Below are 18,101 nucleotides of genomic sequence, written 5' to 3' on the forward strand. Positions count from 1 at the left end.
TCTCTCTCTCTCTCTCTCTCTCTCTGTTTGTGGCTAGGTGCAAGTGAGGCCCAAGACCTTTAATAAGACAGGCATACAAGTGCCCACATTGTCAAAATAGAACAGCCTCTATTCCTCTATTGTTTGGATCAAAACTAGAGCAGAGAAAGTGAGTCAATTCCAGTGAGCTGCACCTGGTTTCTTTTCCAAGCCATGTGTTCAAGCTCTTTGGCTGTATGGGGAAAAAAGAGAAACCAAGCCTCTGCCAGATTCACTCTCTAAGCAACACTGCTTTTTTAATTATTGAAATTCATTTTATTATTGTTTGTGTCTGTGAGCATTATGTACATTGGAGATCTGTACTGACAAAGCTTTTTACTAAGAGGAACTTGCCAGAACTGTGCCCAGCTGGTAGCTAATGTTCTCAGTTTGTTGATTAACTGCATGTTTGTCTATTCTCTTCTGATGCTTAAGTGGGCCAAAAAGTACAGAATGAAAAAAAAAACTTAACTCTCAGTCAAACTTGCCCTGAATGCAATGATGAAGACAATAACTGCTGGCTGTATTGACCTTTACAAAGAGGACACCTCTGTGTGTGGTAGATGCATGAATAGATTTTTAGCATAAATCTATCATGCATTGCCCTTCACATTTCTTTCTTTACAACTTTAAAATCTGAAAGATGAGCTGGGCTGAATAGATATTGATAGATAGTTTTGGATTACCTGAAATCATATCTTCCAGGATGCACCAGGGAAACTGAATATCAAGCTATCCCTCACCTCCACCCTGTCTTTCTCTCTGTCGCCCTCTCTACTAGGAGTGCGTAAAACCTTGCATGAACTGCAATATCGTGGAACAGTGACCCCCCCACCCCCCAAAAAGTTCTACAGTGATGTCACTGTGTGGTGCCAATCTGTTAGAGAACTGAGACTGAAACCAGAAACACATACATCATCCTGACTCCTGAAAAAAAAAATGGTGTGTGCAATGTCAGGTTCTGTACCTCGGCACAAACACTCATCTGATTCACCGACGACATAAGGAGAAAAAGCTCCCCTGGGCTCTAAATACCATGCTGACATTTACACTGTGAAACTGAAATATGAAAAAAACAAGCCTCATTCTTAACACTGTAAGATCAAAAGGCATCTTGACAATAAGATTAATTGTCATATCCGACCCACTCTGAGCTGTAGCGTCCAAAACTGAAACTTAAGCTCCTTACAGGGGTCTGCAAGCCGTACAGCAGCAGAGCTACAGTACAAGTCGTATGAGCGAGTATGTAAGATGACAGGACTGTAGGACGTAAGGTCAAAGCAAACTATTCAGGAACAGGACATGTAGAGTGTTGTCTTCCCCTGGTGTTTTGATGCAAGGGGCACCAGGGGCAGACGCAGGACACAGCTAGCTCCCGGCCCAGCTCCGTTATCACCCACTCACTCAGTCACACACTCTGCTGGGGCCATTAATGTTTCAGAAGGTGGCACGTGGCACACACACTGGGCTGGCTGTGAGTTCCGGAGGTCCACATGCTGGCTCAGATCACTCATGTATTAGTGAAGATGAAGAATCCTTTATTGGCCAAGCATGTTTTTACACAGAGAAATTTGATCTCTGCTTTCAACCACACACACATACCTGGAGGAGAAGGCAGCCACAGCTGCAGTGCCTAGGGAGCCCTATCGGGGGGTGCGGTGCGGTGGGGGTGAGGTGTTAGATGCCTTGCTCAAGGACAATTTAGGCAACTATTTTATTAACTCTTGCTGGTCTGGGGAATCAAACCAGTGACATGTTTTGTTACACAATCAAAGTCCTCTTGAGCCTAACACTTAAAAAGAGGATCTGGGTGTACATTTGCCCACATATTATAATTCACACATTCAGTAGACTGACTTGAAGAACACCACAGGCAGAGAATGAGTGTGATTACAAAAAGCCTTAACTGACCAAACAATAACACCTACATATCACACCACACCCCCGCATCTCAATCTGACACGTACAACCTGCTCCCTCCAAATTACATAGATACCATGTATACACATCCATAAATACATGCATATATAGTGCATGCCTGCTAGAACAAGTATATGCATTTAAAAGACTGTTGGATTGCACATAAATGCTATCTGGACGGTAAGTACTGGTGAAAACATCATGTGGGATGTGCTAATGTGTACCGCATCTCAGCTAGGCAGGTCTTACATGCAGTATTCAATTTCACTGATCGAGGTGACTCTCTGGTGACTTCCTGGTGACTTCATGGCCTCACATGATGCCATCATGTGACCCTTTCGGCCCATCAACATTAATGCTGGTGATGTCACTTCTGGCCTTTCCTGTGTAACCTCAAGTCAGCTCTGTGGGCCCACACAGAGTGGTAAACTAATGCACTTTTGAGGAGATACTGCTCTGCCCTCTGCGGATAAAAATAGATGGCTCACCTGATCAAAAAACATGAATAGAAAAATATGAATGATGAGAATATAGAAAGAATACCCAAGCCTCAAGGTTTCTAAAAAATAAATTCTACTTTTGTTCAAGCACCTATAGTACAATTGATGATATTGGTGTATAGGTGTTGGATTAAATTGAACAATACCAATTTATTTCACCGAATGAGGCCCTGTCCGTGTTGTGAAACCAAAAAACCCACTGAAAACCACCCATATGTCAGTGTGGGTGCACTCTTTCTTTCCTTGGTCAGTGGGTGCTGTTAGATACACAAGAGCATGATACACACACACACGCACACTTTTCTACTGACCGTTTTTGGCAGTCATTTAGGTAAAAATGCTGGCATCAGACACATTACTCTCAAACTATCCTTTTATACTTTTATGACAGTGTATGAATTCTTGTTCTGCATCTACCATAACAAAAAATAAATAAATAAACATTTCTGGCCTGACAATCTCCTTGAATATTTGTGCTTTAAACATATTAAAACCAAATTTCACAACAAAAAACATAACCTTCTAAGAGATTTCTCAATTATAGAAAAGCTCATGGCCACAATACGTTAGCAAAATTTGATTCTTTCTTCATCTCTGTGAAGAACAAAACACCCCTCCATTACCCCTGCGGGCATATAGTGCAACTCTAACTTACTTTGTCACATAATGAGCACTAACTCAGAGTGAACATACCAGCCTTACTTGTTCACCCCTATCCTCCTCCACAACCCCATCCCAAGAGAGATTCAAACACCTGCACAAACAAATGCATTAGGGCACACCACCCTGTAAACACCTCAACATGTTACAATCGCATACCCTCTCTTTTCTTTTCTTTTCTTTTATGAAAAATTGAACTGAACTCATTGTAATTATTTTTCTTTTTCTTTCTTTTTTTTTTATTTTTTATTACAAATTTCCCTCTCTATCTTTATTCTAAAAATGTGTGTATTAAGAAAAAATTATAGTATGTATGGTGACAATGGAAAATGACCGATAAAAGAAAGAAATCATTTCTAAAAATGAGATAATCACTTCTGCTCTACACAATTGACCTGTCACATTTCTTTCAGCATAACAGGAGGAAAAAACGCCCAGGATAAACAGAAGGATGAGAAGAAAGGAGGGATAGTAGCTGAGTCTCTGCCACATGGGTGAGAGGGGAGAGAAAAAGAGGGGAGGGAGAAGGAGGAGGAGGAGGAGGGAGAAGAGAGGGGGCGGACGCACAGGAAGCACATTTGTATGCATTTCCTCTCATAACAGGAAGAGGCCAGTGGCTTCCCCTTCACAATGGCTTCGCTTCTGCTTCCCACCTCCTGCCTGCTTCCCTGGGGGAGGAGGAGGTGGAGGAAGAGGAGGAGTGGAGAGACAGGCACCAAAAACTGCTGGTTAGCAAACCAAACATGGCCGTGCATGCAGGGACACACACGCACACATGCTCTCATACACGCACGCACATAGATGTCAGTCAGCTATGGAGCTGCACAATTTGTCTTGAGACAAACACTTATCCCATTGTCAAGGGCCAAGCAGGAAGACACGGGCTTACGCAAAAGGAATAAGAGGAGCCCAAGACCTAGGCCTGAACTCTGCCTCACAGCCAAAGAAGCTGTTAAGAGGGGTATTACCACAAAAGAGGCTTTGTCCTACCTCTAATATATGCTATGCTCTTCTCTCTCCTCAAGACCCCACTCATCATCCATTTTGAGTGCGTCTTCATTATACAGTAGGAACAGGAGGCAGCAGACACCAAACATTACTTCATTCAATGTCTAAATCAAAAGTGTCCACTGTGAGTAGTTAAAAGCTAATCTGTGAGACTGATGGAGGGGTGTCTTAATTATGCCGATTTTAGTTATAGTTACATGTCTTAAAATACCTACTAGTTTAGATTGTTCTGCCAGATCTGGTAATTACGTTTCAGTACAGGACTGAAATGGCTGGCTTCGCTCCCTCTCTGTATGTTCCTGTTTATGCTGAAAACCGCAACTGGAAAAGGATATGCCCGCTGACAAAAGAAAGTGGATGTTACATCGCAAGGCCCAAGTTAGTGGCCGGAATGACAAAAATAACTTTGTTGTCATTCATTTGAGGTGGATGACTTTGGTCGTGGCAACAAGGCCAATTTTCCACTAAAAAATAATAAGAAATGAAGGATTTTTTTTTTTAAAGGATCATGATTGGTTTAAATTGATTTTGACATAGATTGTATGTCCCCACATAGCTAATTGTTGTAGTGATTTCTACAGCAAGAAGACCCCATTAACCCCAGTTTTCACTAAATTAAGTCTTCTTATGACAAGCACAGCTCAGAATTTGCTTTTAGCGGAAGAGAAAAATGAAGAGAAGATACAAGGATCTGAGCGAGACTAAAAATAATTTTAAGCTTACACTGGTAAACAAATTTTTATAATCATATACTTGCACATATTTTATATCTGAAATAACCCCATAAGCTTTTGTATCAAAATGTTTAAAATGTACACCTGTTTTTGTTTATTTTTTATTTTTTCAACAAAATTAAAAGCCCAACATAATGAGCCCTATAGCGAACAAAAGAAATAAATGAGGGTAAGCTTGAAAAACCATTAAGACTTTGTGGTGGTGGTGGTGAGGGGGGTAGAGTAAGGTGAGAAAGCAAAATGAACCATGTGAAGAGCATGTGAATGAGAAACAAAACAGGGGATAAGTAGAGAAGGCAAAAGAGAGTAAAAATATAGCCGAGGGAAGGTGTGAGCTTAGTGAGCCCTTTTCAGGTGAGGTCTCGCAGCGCTGAACATATGACAGAGAGGAGTGCCACTCGCTGTGGTAAAAGAAGGAGATGGTAGAAGGTGGGAAACAGGGAATCAGAGGAGGGGTGCAGGGGTGAGGAGCTACCCTGTGGGCCTCATTATTTTCCTGCTGTTAATTTCACTCGCACATTTTCTCACCCCAGTGCTGTTGATTGGAGTTGCTTTGTCGTAGAAACAAAAAGACCCCTTATTTCAGCTATAGCGCTGCAGTTAAAATGGTGAGGGAGGCACGGAGACATACGCAGGAAGACATAAAAACACAAATCTTTTTTTTCTTTTTTTTTTCTTAATCTTCTTCCAGCCAAGTATGTGTTAGTGTGAGTGTTGTTTGTGGGATTTGGGAAATCCTGTTGTTTTACTTCCTGTCACTGATGACCTGATGCATGTTTAACCTTTGGCCCTGGGTCTCCTCCCCTTGGAGCCCACATGTCCCACACATACACACAGACTCGCACAAACAAGTCATCCTAAATTAAGCCCGCTGAGTGTACTGGCTGGAGAGGTAACACTAATTAGAGCCAATTGCAGTAAATTAGTCGATCCCCAAGACCGACTCCAGAGAGATAGATGTGTTTTAGATGTGTTTACCAGCATGTATTTGTCAATGCTGCGTAAATAAGACACTAAATACATCATCTAAGTATTTGTATTTAAGTGTATAATCTGATATGTCTCCAATCTATGCTGGTGTGTGTATGAACACACTCACCTGTTCACGTGTCTTGTGCTGTGCTGTAGGTGTGCGTGCCTGTCTATCTGTGTGTGTGTGTGTGTGTGTGTGAGTGTGTATACGTGAGCTGGGGTGAGAAAAGCTGCTCTCTGTGTGCAGCCCATGAGTTTATGGCACAGGGGGCTCTTTCATGTGCCCGAGGCTGGGAGAGGGTCTGAGTGGTCGGGGGGCTTGGAGCCAGGGCTCACACACTGCTGCCCACTGTCCAGAGCTCCGGGCAGCCAGTCAACGCCAGGGAGGCCTGGTCCTTCTGCCCCTGCTCTGGGGAAGTGTTTCAGGGCCTGGGGGTGGCAGCCCAAAGTGGCCGCCCAGAGAGAGCCAGGCCCTGTGCCCACTATGATGCCGCCGCTGCAGGGAGGGCAGGGGTGTGGAGGCAGTGCAAACCTGTAGGTGGCAAGTTAGCGTTGACAGCCACACAGAGTGGTGCCACTCCAGAGAGAACTGCAGTATGAAGTGTGTGTAGACTCGGGGGAAATGTAACAATTGCTTTATATGGTTATTTTTTGAAACAGGTATCACAACATGACCTGTTTCAAACAACTTAATGAACTGTTAAGTTAAAGTTTAGATAAATATCCATATTATGTCAATCATGAGTAACTATCACTATCGCAAAATATCTTGTTCAAATCCTTAAAAGAATATCAATCTGCTACACACAGAAGACCACAGATGATCTTTAAGAGGACAGCAAAACTTTTTAGACATAAAACAGTCAAAGTATGTAAAGAATTTGAGGTTGAAAGGAACACTATACAAACTCCTCTGGTGTTTATTTGGCTTGGGCTCTGGGACATTTCCTCAAAAAGGAAGTGAAAATATGCAAAGCCAAAGCTTCCGTTTTTTTTTTCTTTTCTTTTTAGAAGAATATTTAAGTTTGCTGTGTCTGTCTCTGTCTTTGTCTTGTGATGTCCGCCTCTGCAAAAAATGGTGATGTCATTTATTTAAATCCTAGGTTGAATGACACTAAATGCCATGTGGTGTTTTCCACATGACCTGATTACATCACACTCAATTGAATAGTTATTGGTTAAAAAAACAAAAAAACAAAATAAGTAAACTATGATTTAAGAGATCAAAACAACAAAATCCAGTGATATATTGATTTTCTTTTCCCTGAACCCTCTCTCTCTCCTCCCACTCCTTGCCTCCCTCCTCCTCTCCCTGTAAGTAAAGCCCGGATATCTCAGGCATCGATTCCCCTCAGGTGTCCTTCCTGTCTCCCTCTTTCCCTCCTTATCCTCAGGAGCCGAAGTGCTTGGTGCAACCGGCGGGCCCAGTCTAAGGTGGGATGAGAGAGAAGGGCTGAGATAACAGTAAGGAGGAAGTGTGGGTGCTGCTGCAACACGATAGCTTCGGTCCTCATCTAAAACTCTGTGACCTCCTCCATGCTCTTGCTCTGCCTCTCTGTCTGTGTGCCTGTCTCACTTTTAAAAACAAATACATGGATTAGAATATGACCACACAGTGTCACACACGCTCTCTGCTTTTTCTATTGGTCTCTACATGTATCTCCTTCTGAGGTAGGCACACTGTGTGTCAGTAAAATCATGTAATTAGTGGAAGTTTCTTCTTCTTTCTCACTCCTCTCTCTGTATTCTCTTGTTACCTGGCATCACATTCATTGAGATCTGTCAGGACAGCGGTCAAAATCTGCTTCAATTACTCCTCCAGCACGAACCAATCGATTCCAGGAGCCTCTTTATGTCATTTTACTCTGGCCACAAATGACTGTGTCTGATGAAGTGCACTGTGAGAAATAGTCGCAGAGCCTCATTGTGGATGTCAGACGAGGCAAAAGCAATGAAGCGAGCCTGTGTTCAGGCAAGGTGTGTGTGCCTGGGCGCGTGTTTGACCTGTGATCCAGGGGCCACGTTAGCAGCGTATGGATCCAATTGGGCTGCCAGGAAGCTGACAAAGTGTCAGTGGTCAGTCGTGCCACAGGAAGTGATCGATTGTGGGCCTCGAGGGCAGTGAGAGAGCTCTGTCTCTATCTATTTCCTGCCACAGAGAGCGGTGTCTGCTTGAATCACGCAGTCCACAATTTATTATGTCTCTCTCAAATACTGCCAGCTGTTGTTTAAAAGTGTCTTGCAAGAACTCCTTTATTTGTTTAAGTGGCTGTTTTGCCTGGGATGTTGCTTTAAAATAACTGAGTGACTTTTGTGCTGCACAGAGGAAACTTACAGCGGTTAGTGATTTAGCTCAAGAAATATACTGTTTCATTGTTTGTTTCATCTCCAACCCGGTCCAGTGTGTCACTTCAGACCATCCCATCTCTGTTTGGTTGTTTGTTTATATTTTTTCCCACCCTGCTTCTCCAGTGCTACCACCCTCTGCCCAGTAATATTCCACTGGCAGTGAGCTAAACCGGGTGGCATGGTGTGAGAGGTTGGGTGTGTTAAGGCTGCTTTAGCTAAGGAGGCTGCAGCCCCCAGCGCACTGATACGCAGAATGGATTTTGGAAAATTACCAATGTTCTTATGCAAGTCCATTTTAAGAAACATGCTCCTGACTCACACTTGTTTGTTAGTTCTGGGGAGAAACAAACCTGCCATTATGAGCCAATGGAACTCTTCCCAAAGCAATAACAGTGCGATCCCCGCACACACTCCTCTGTCCCCCAGTTCACATATTGCCCGGACTCCCAGAAGGCCTTCATTGTTGAGGGCTATGTTAGGTGTAGGGTGTTTCTCCTTCCTCCCACCTCCACCCCCCTCTCTCCCACCCTCATACTCATCCATCCTCCCATCCCCCAGGGACTTACCTGTCTGTTGCGTTCATCCATAATCCGCGTGATCTGAATCTTTTTCCTCCCCATCGTCCCCGTCTCTTTCTTTCTCTCCTCTTTCTAAAGAACTTTATGCTTTCTTCTCTCTCCTCTTTCTTCCTCTTTCTCTTCTTCTCTCCCTTCACTCTTCTGCTCTTCCTTTATCTGTCTTTTTTTCTGCTTTCTATTTGTTCCAATCAACTCAAAGATTCCAGCATCCGTACCTGCAAGAAAGAAAAAGGGGTGGGGGGCGGGGGGGGGAGAGGTTGAGCATTAAATGAAATGAAATATGGCAAAATACTGAGAGAAAAAATTATAAAAGTGGCATCATGGCAGCCACAAGGGAGGGTGAAGAAAGACAAAGAAACTGTCAACAATGTTGTGAGAACCGCTGTGTTTTTCACTGTCGATATCATGCAAATCAGTTTTTGCATTTTTTTCCCAGGCACCGACTATGAGAGGAGACAGCGCTGTCAGGATCTCGCCTCGTTCACAGAGAGTTTGACAGTGTTTTGGAAGTGCCGCTAACTTAAACGCTCTAATCACCAACACTGTAACATTACCTCCAGACTGAGAAATACATTTTGTTTCTTCCCACGAAACTGCACTGTATTGACAGTGGAGCTGCCAGACACAGCTTTTTCTACTCTATCTGCAGCTCATCTCCAAAATGGCAGGCGTGAGTCGCAGGATAGAATACAGATGTAAAAACCGTGCTCGGTCTCTGGCAAAACAAAGCCAAAAGGAGAAGAAGAGGAAAAAAATGCTAAGAGTGATCTTTTGAAAGATAGTAAAAGGACGTTTCTTAGATAACAAAAATCAAATAAAATTCCAACATGAACCTAATCCAGCTGAAGACACTGCATGTCATCTAAGGAGATTCTGAACGAATGCACTTGTGCATTTACTTGTGCGTGCACAGTTAAGTGTGAGTTTGCGTGTGTGTGTGTGTACCTGTGTTTTCATGAGTGGAGGCCAGCAGCTGATGAGCTGGGCTGCATGTGCAAAGACGAAAGCTTGCGCTCCAAAAAGTTTGCGTGAGTGAGCGACTGTGTGTCCGTGTGTGTGTGTGTGTGTGTGTGTGTGTGTGTGTGTCTGTGTGAGTGTGTGCGTGCACAAGTGTGAGTTCGTGTGTGAGCTTGGCTAAGCCAGAGCTCCAGTGCATCTCTCCAGAGTGCTAAAGTAGGCCAACCCAATCTATCTCAGGGAGGAGCAGAAGAACTGTTGTTGTGTTTTCTTTTGACAGTAGAGGTGATAACGTCCCTCGTTATGCAAATGAGCATCCCATTATTTAAGCTCAGTGCAATGCAGGGGAGCTGTCAGCGCCGTCACATAAAAAAAATCTTCCATCTACCCTGCCTTTTTTTTCTCTACTTTCCCCTTCTTCTCTCTTCTCTCCTTTCTGAACCAGATTTCCGGCACCTGGCAGCACAAGCATCAGACATTGATGTGGAAGACGACACCGCATCACCAAAAGACATGTCAGTCTCAGTCTCTCTCTCTATCACTCTCTCTCTTCTCTCATACACCCTTGCTCTCTTCCTCGCTCTCTCGTATTCTCTCCTTTGCACGCTCCCACACACATACATGCACAATGTAATGCACTTCCTTCTCCCTTCTTTCTGTTTTTTTTTTCCTAACCTGAATCCATGTATTTATTGAGTAACATGCATGAGAAAGCACAAGAAAGCTCTAAACCCCTGAGGTGAGTGCAGCACATTTCTATGCACTTGACCTCTTTGTGCTCGAGAGTAGGACATTGATAATGAAAGTGCGTAATAGGGACATCCAGGCATACTAGTAATAGTGACAGACTAAGGCCTGTAGCAGTCGTGCATAACAGTAGATGTGCAACAGAAACAGTTTCTCAGTACTGGCTGCTCAAAACCTGTAGTACAGTAGCGTTAAGTTTAATCAGTTTTACAACTCGACATTTTCTAAGAAATAACACCACACTGATTAACATGTGTTTCATAAGATTCTCTGCCAAAAACTTTGAGCGCACAAAAATGTGAAAAAAAAGTGACACAATACAATTTGAACAATGATGAAATGCATGACAAAAAACTTCCTGAGTTGATGGTTTGGAATACGCCCACTTATGGAATAAATGAGATACTAACATAAATGCATCATTTGGCAGTTAGGACAGCAGTCGGACTGCACCATCATAATAATAACAAGATCTAAAATAACTCTGTGGCAGCTCTGAAGAGGCTATCCAAAACACATTTTAGCATTGCTCTGCGCAAACACACCCATCCATAGACAGAAAAACAAAGAGCTGCCCTCTGGAAGAAAACAAAGAGGGATGTTGTCAGACAAACTAGGATTACAAGCCAACACTAAGGCGCTTGGCACAAGACAGCCAGACAAGGATATCAATCAAGCCGGCGCACCTCAATCACAGGCTGACAGCATCATCCCCTCCCAGTCTTTGTGCTCAACACTACCCGGCCCCGGCATCGCTCCAAACAAGGAGGCGTTACCTCTGTGATCCCTGCCTCCTGGCCTCCACCTCCTCCTCATTCCTCCCACAGCTCACTGAGCAGAACTGAACCTCTCAATGTCAACACCCGCTGGGGCAACACCTTAGGCCTTACGTAACATTAACACTAAGACTAAGCCCGTGTCCTGAACATTTAATCCCTGCATTTGGCTCCCAGCACCAGCCAGCGCTCCCTGAGGTGAGGATCTGCTGCCGCTTAGCCCGTGCCTCCCTGCCTCAGGCCCCCCCCCCTCACCCCCACCGATCCCTTCTCACTCTTGTCTCCTCTACCTCCTCCTACACAACGATGAAAGTTCCCTTGCCTCCGTCCCCACTTCTCAACCCCCCCCCCCCCCCCTCTCCTGCCACCATCCCCCAGTCTTCCTCACACCCGCCCCCGTCCCATATGAATGCCAGGCAGCTCCTGGATAAGAACTGAGTGCCCACCTCCTCATCAGGCTCCCTTCCCTCTCCTTCTTCCCTCGTGCTGAACGGAGCATCAGTTAACAGATTACCACTGAATCAATCAATCCAATTAAGCCTCGTGACGCCAAGACAGTGAAGTGGAGGGAAATGCAAGAAACAAGCACGGCTTAGCGAGTGTGGTCAAGTGGCAGAGGGCAGTAATCCTCAGCAGGAATTTTTCACAAGCAACTGACAGTTGACCTTGAGAGTGCAAAAGAGGTGAGAAAGTAACAAGAAGCGAAATGAAGACGCGTAGTGAGAGACAGAGGAAAGTACTAACAAGCTTGCACACATTAAGCCAATTTACTAATCCCAAAGTAAGTCGTTAGGAGAGAGGGAATGAGCTGTGGAAAATGAAGAATACACAAAAGAGTTTATTTATCTTCTCTGTGGAGTCTGACTAATGCTACGCCTGTGTTCACAGTGAGCTGGTAACTGGACGGAGACCGGAGGAGGCGACTGCTGAGGTCAGAGAGCACGTTGGCACCAAGCAGGCAGAAAGACAACGGGTGCTCCTCTGCTCGCTTTATATCCTGGGTCCCAAATCTCTGTGCTTTTGAATTGGAGAGGTGACAATGAAAGAGACGAAGAGTGGAGGGAGGAAAACAGAGAAACGGAGAAAAGAGAGAGAAATGGAGTGAAGCATAAAGAGGAATCTTTTGAACAGGCACCAGGCCTCTCCAGGGGGAGGGGAAGAGCTGTACCCACGACCCTCCCATCTGTTAAGCAGACGGACGGAGAGAGAGGGAGAGAGAGAGGGGAGAGGGGGGGGGGTGAAGGTTGGGGGAGGATGGGAGAGATGGAGAGGGAGCAACGATTCAGCACATAGATCTAATGAGCATTCTCTCTCTCTCTCTCTCTCTCTCTCTCTCTGTCTCAGAAGTGGAGCTGAGAGGACGATGAGAACATATACACTCAGTGCACCACAAGGCTTGATTCTAGGTCGCCTCTCTCCCAAGTGTTTAGTCACTAAAAACTAATATACAGCACATGGCGCTTTTTCACATTCTAATAGACGGTCTGTAGGGTGCTTGTTAATGTGGCTTTGTTATTCAGGACAGACAGAAAGACGACTCCTTTAAACCAAGGGGACGACAAAAAGAGGAACTTTACCTTGACTCATACTCTGGACTGATTTGTCACATTGAAAGACAGCTGCAGACTCGTTGTGCGTGAGCAGCGAGAAGGGACGCACAAGAATTTGAGTTCTAAGAACAAAAATGGTGCACGTTTCAGAGAATTGTTAGGGAAAATGTTCAAAATGAAAGCGCCACTCCTGCAAACGCAACATGTGTAGAATCTGCTGATACTGATATTCTCAAATCCTAATTCTACATGTAACAGCAAATTGGGGAAGGTGATTTATCTTGACAGGATTGGTGATGTTTTTCCAAGAAACTCCACCTCAGCGGCACATGGTACATCTGCAACACATTTGGTAATAGCATGTGTCCTGAAAAAAAATATGTATATAACGCCAGTATCCCCTATCCTCCTAGGAAATGTGGTTGTAAGGATTTGAAATAACATATTACACTGCAGTAAGTAAACCTTTTAGGAGGTGTATGGTACATTAAATAAACGCTCTCTCTTTTAAAATAAACTCCCATTTCCTTGAAGAGCAGGATGAAAAAAAAAGCGCTTTAATATAGTTTTCCAAATACAATCTGAATGTCAGTACACACTCACAGTGCTCCATTTTCACTTGCATTTTTGTTATGTAGAATTTTTTTTAATCAAGAACATTTTTTTAGGAGTAGATCGTAGAGTTTTGGAGGTTTCTTCTTTGTGTGTGTATTTTTATTTTTTCTTCGAGTGCACATGTGCCTGTACACACGTGTCTGTGTGTTGTGAGTGCATCCATGTGTGTGTGTTTGTGCCTTTGATTTGGAAATAGTGGCACACAGCACTTTATCTCCTGTAAGGATGGATGGAGATGTACCAGCATAAATGAGAGGAGGGGAAGGATCAAGCGAAAGAGCCAGTCGATGGCCAGGCAGGATGGGAACAGAAAAATGTGTATCAGTTCTCATTGTGCCTCTAATGTCATTACAGGCAGTGACTCCTCTATGTGGCACGCCGCACTCCCCATCTGTCAGAGCGAGATAGGCAGGGTGACGAATGGCTATCACTGCTACTTCCCTCAACCCCCACCGCCCCCACCCGCCCCACTCTAATGTCTGTATCTTTTTGGAGTGCTGGGGGAGAAGAGTGACCTAAACCTGGGCGGTAGCCCATGCGTAGGTGGGCCTCCATGCCTCTGAATCTCAGCAGATATTAGGGCTAATTTAACGTGTTAGCAGCTAAAGAGATTAGCAACATGTACATCTGGGGATTAGAGTGATAGTCTTGGATCATCTTATAATGTGTTCATTCCTTTTTTTCCCCCCAGTGAGCATTATAGCTAAACTTGAATTTGAGAAGCTGCTCTGTGTGTGTGTGTGTTCCTATGTGTGTTGGAGGATATGTCTTCACCTGTCTCTCTCTATTAGCTCATGGTTTAGTTGGATCATTAGCGAGACAGAGACGATTTCACATGTATTCTATTTTCAATCTCTATGTGCTTTAGAACTGAGACACCTGTCTATTGACGGGAGGGAAGGGAGCCAATAGTGTGTGGTTGGCACTCGATTTATAAGTGTGATTGACATTATGGAACAAAGTGTATTGTATAAAGTAGCAGCTCTACAAGATGAGCTCTCAATTCTTTGCCAACCTCAGTCCAACCAATTTCTAAACTTAAAACTTCATACTTCAACTTTAAACTTAATTGATTTTCAAACTAATGAGACTCTGTCAGCGCTGTTTCCCCTCTTATCCCTCAATCCAACAGCTCTGCCCCCGGGTCTTGGAGGACAGAAAGACAGGAAACACATACACACACACACAGATCAGCGGAAGGATGTGACATCAACGGGCACAGACAATCAAAGGTGCTAAAGGTGCTTCCTTCACCAAATCACTCACATGTTAACAGAGCAGGATTCAAATCCAAATCATCACTTTCCCCTTTTATGTCCAATGGAAAATGATGAGAGCCAATAAACAGAAGCTAAATGTTTTCTGAATATAAAATACTTGAGGCCTTAAATTGAGTTCTCTAACACGTATCTCTTTATTTGATTTGACATTGACTCAGAAACTGCATGAATTTTGACTGAATATAAATTGTCTTAACTATTGAACAGATTTACAAGTTATAAAAAATAGTTTCTAAGTTCAAATACTTAGGTAATGCATCCCAGTGATGGGAGTTCCACAATTTGTGGTTTTTCCGACTTTTATAATTCCAATAAAGGAGCAATTAGAGGAAATGCAGTTGTCTACAAAATGCAGAAGAGGAAATGCACAAGAATCAATGTATCAGCTTTTCATGTAAAATTATATATTCATATACTTTTTGTACTGTAAATGTATATAAAGTATTTTTATTTTAAATTCAAACATTTAAATAGCTCATTTAATTGCTAAAGATCTGACAATCCACTCACGTGAGTGTTTTTGGATTTAGATATTCCTTCTATTTATTAGAGTTTTGCCTGCTGCTTTGTCGTGACTGGTTATCATAGTGAGCCGGTGGAAACGGAGGCAGAGGAGAGCATAGCCCTGCCCTTCGTTTGGGCAGCTGCACGTCTCACTCAGCACCAGCAAACAGGGGCTGCAATGGAGATAGGTAGCCATCCGTCAAAGCCAGTATGGAGACAGGTGAGAGCCATCTTTCCATAGCCCATTGCTGACTTCCCCAAGGACAAAATGACTTGACACGATGTGTCAACCCCCCTCTTTGAAAGGAGGCCAAGGGCTGTAAAGCCGCAGCTGCTAGGCCAAAGGCAGATGAGCAAGAGGGCACACATGGAAGCGAAGCGGAGCTAGACAGGGATAGGGAGGAAGAGTAGCCTTCATGGTTAAAAAGGCAATCCCTGTTGACTGTCAGCAGCTTTTTGTTGTGACAATGGCTTATATAGCCATGAGTAATAAACAAATAAAATTAGCGGACCGCAATGACCAACTTGCCACACACATACCCTTGTGCCAAGCTGGAAAAAAAATGTATCAGAAAAAAAAGGAGAAGAAAAGAAAAAGCAGAAGCAAAGGCGAGCCACAATTTGGAGAGGCCCCGGAAAGGCTGGAATGAATCACCATTTAGTGCATTCAGTCTTTCCATGGCATGGGCATAAGGAGGGGCAATGGACGCATTCAAGGATGAAGTAGCGATAGAAAAGATATCAGAGAGAGAAAAAAGAATCAACTTAATAGAGGTGACATGGTACAAGGTGGAGGGGACAAAACCGAGAGGTGCTGAAATGGTTTTGAATATGGAAGTGGTGCAGATTGTGGTGATACACACATCTGATGTTTAAACATAAATAACCTCACTTAAGTTTCACTTTATCAACATTGTTACATTTTCTTTCACTTCTTCCTCTCTCTCTCTCTCTCTTTCCAGTCATCTTAAAGTCATTTACAAAGCTCTGCCGCAGGTCATGTTTTCCAGTCAGTGTAAACCACTGTCTCAATTCACATGTTGCCCTGTGCGCCGCAGGACCCAGGTGTAACCAAGTGCTGGCAGCAAAGGGAGAGGAACAGAAAATAAAGACACGGTGGATCAAATCATTACACACTCCAAAGTGTTCCTCTATAAGTGCATGGATAAGTCATCCCCTGCTTATCTATTATGTTCATAAAACAAGCCGCACCGTAATGAACAATGAACCAATGCGGTGGAATTGCAGTATAAACCCTTCAATGAGTGTCTGCAGCCCCCACAGGAACAGCCGGGAGTCATGTCACTAAGAACACAAAGCACTGACATATTCACCCAATTATGTTCCCCGCCGAGTATGACAATGTCTCAGGATGTTAGCAATGTTCTCCAGTGGGGGGAGAAGGGCAGAGTGTGTGTGTGTGTGTGTGTGTGTGTGTGTGTGTGTGTGTATGTTCATGTCAGAGGTTTGAAAATGAGGCTAAGGACTCTTTGCTGCATGGGCCACACTTGCTTATGTTTCAAGCACAGTAAACTTAACAGTAGTCGCATTGCCCTCACTCCCCTCCTCCCTGAACCCCCTCACCACACACACACACACACAAAAATACACACACACCACACAACCCCACTCTGTATCAACACCAGACATCATGGTTTAGACGATCTGCTGATGATTTCATCACACCCCCACCCCTTTACTCTTTCTCTTTGCCACAGCATTCTAATCACCCTAATTAAAAGCTTTGTTCATTTAGAAATCTCTGATGACAATTTGTTTCACTCTACCCTACAGCAGTGGTGGCTGTGAAGAGAGGAGAATTAAATTTGATCTTCTGACAGCAATTATTAAATGCTCCCTCCTGGCCTCAATTAAGGCCTGCAGGCTAACGCTAACATGGCTAACCCTCATGCAACCACGAGGTGCCGGCTCACTTCCTTTTTCTTCACCAGCTACATTTTGTCATCCTTTTTCAGGGTGCGTGCGTGCGTGCGTGTGTGTATCCATGCTCGTGTGTCAACTTGTTGGCTGTGGAAAAGCGCGCTTGCTTTTGGATCGTTATCTGTTGTGCGTACTTACTGATGGGAAGAGGTAAATAAAATGATTTCCCTTTTTTCGATTTGGTGTTGTAACTAAGTCAGCATGTGGGGAATGGAAGACCTACAGGGAAGTTGTGGAATTTACTATTTTTCCTTGTCTCGCTTGATCAGCAATTTTGGGTTCAAAAACGATACTATTACGTCAAGTGATTATTTTTAAGTTGAGACCATAACAAGCAAATACTGAAGCGTCTAAATTGGTGACATCCTTTCTCTTCTCTACTTCTCTACTGTTATGATGAAAGCCTCAACTTATTTAAAGCACAAAAAAAAAATCAATAAAACAAATAAAACGGTCACTTCTCGTAATTATCATGAATCACACTACCTGTTTAAGATCAGGTTCGGCTTTATATGTGTTTAAAAGGGAACAAAATTAACCTTTAATATGCTGCTACAAATTGAAGACAGTGAGGGACACCAAACAACACTGCCTCTCCCTGTTGTTGTGACACCCCAACAACAGCACATGTCATGGTCGCAGCCTTGCTGAGCTGAAGTGAGAGCCACAGCTCTGCTTTGAGTCTATGCACAGCGTGTGGGTAATTTGCAGAGAAGTAGAAGGTTGCACACTTCAACAAGGATGTCCTTCATAGATTCGACCTTCTGTTTTTTCTTTTCTTTTTTTTCTCTCCTCTTCCTCCGGTCCCTGTGCTCTGCTAGGAAACCGAGTAACCTAGATCGTAGAGGAGGGAGAGAGAGAGGGATTGTGACAGAGAAAGAGAGATAGAGAGACACTGAGCTAAAGGAGCAGGAGGATAGATTGAAGGTAGACAGAGTCAGACTTTGACACCGCACCACAAAAAAAAAAAGAAAAAGAAAAAACCTCCACTA

General features: G+C 43.7%; 1 protein-coding gene across 26 annotated transcripts in view; it reads right to left on the bottom strand.

The window, feature by feature from the left end:
• mef2cb (myocyte enhancer factor 2cb) overlaps positions 1-18,101 on the bottom strand; it is a 73,609-nt gene that overhangs the window by 33,003 nt on the left and 22,505 nt on the right. For all 26 annotated transcript variants that reach the window (XM_085787069.1, XM_085787060.1, XM_085787067.1 and 23 more), the window contains one exon: positions 8,728-8,954. In XM_085787069.1, coding sequence (XP_085643195.1) covers positions 8,728-8,781 — 54 coding nt within the window. In that variant the 5' untranslated portion in view covers positions 8,782-8,954. The remainder of the gene's footprint in view (positions 1-8,727; positions 8,955-18,101) is intronic.

Source organism: Trachurus japonicus, chromosome 9 (assembly GCF_045865225.1).
Source record: "Trachurus japonicus isolate A0001 chromosome 9, Traja_1.0".
Classification (NCBI taxonomy): domain Eukaryota; kingdom Metazoa; phylum Chordata; class Actinopteri; order Carangiformes; family Carangidae; genus Trachurus; species Trachurus japonicus.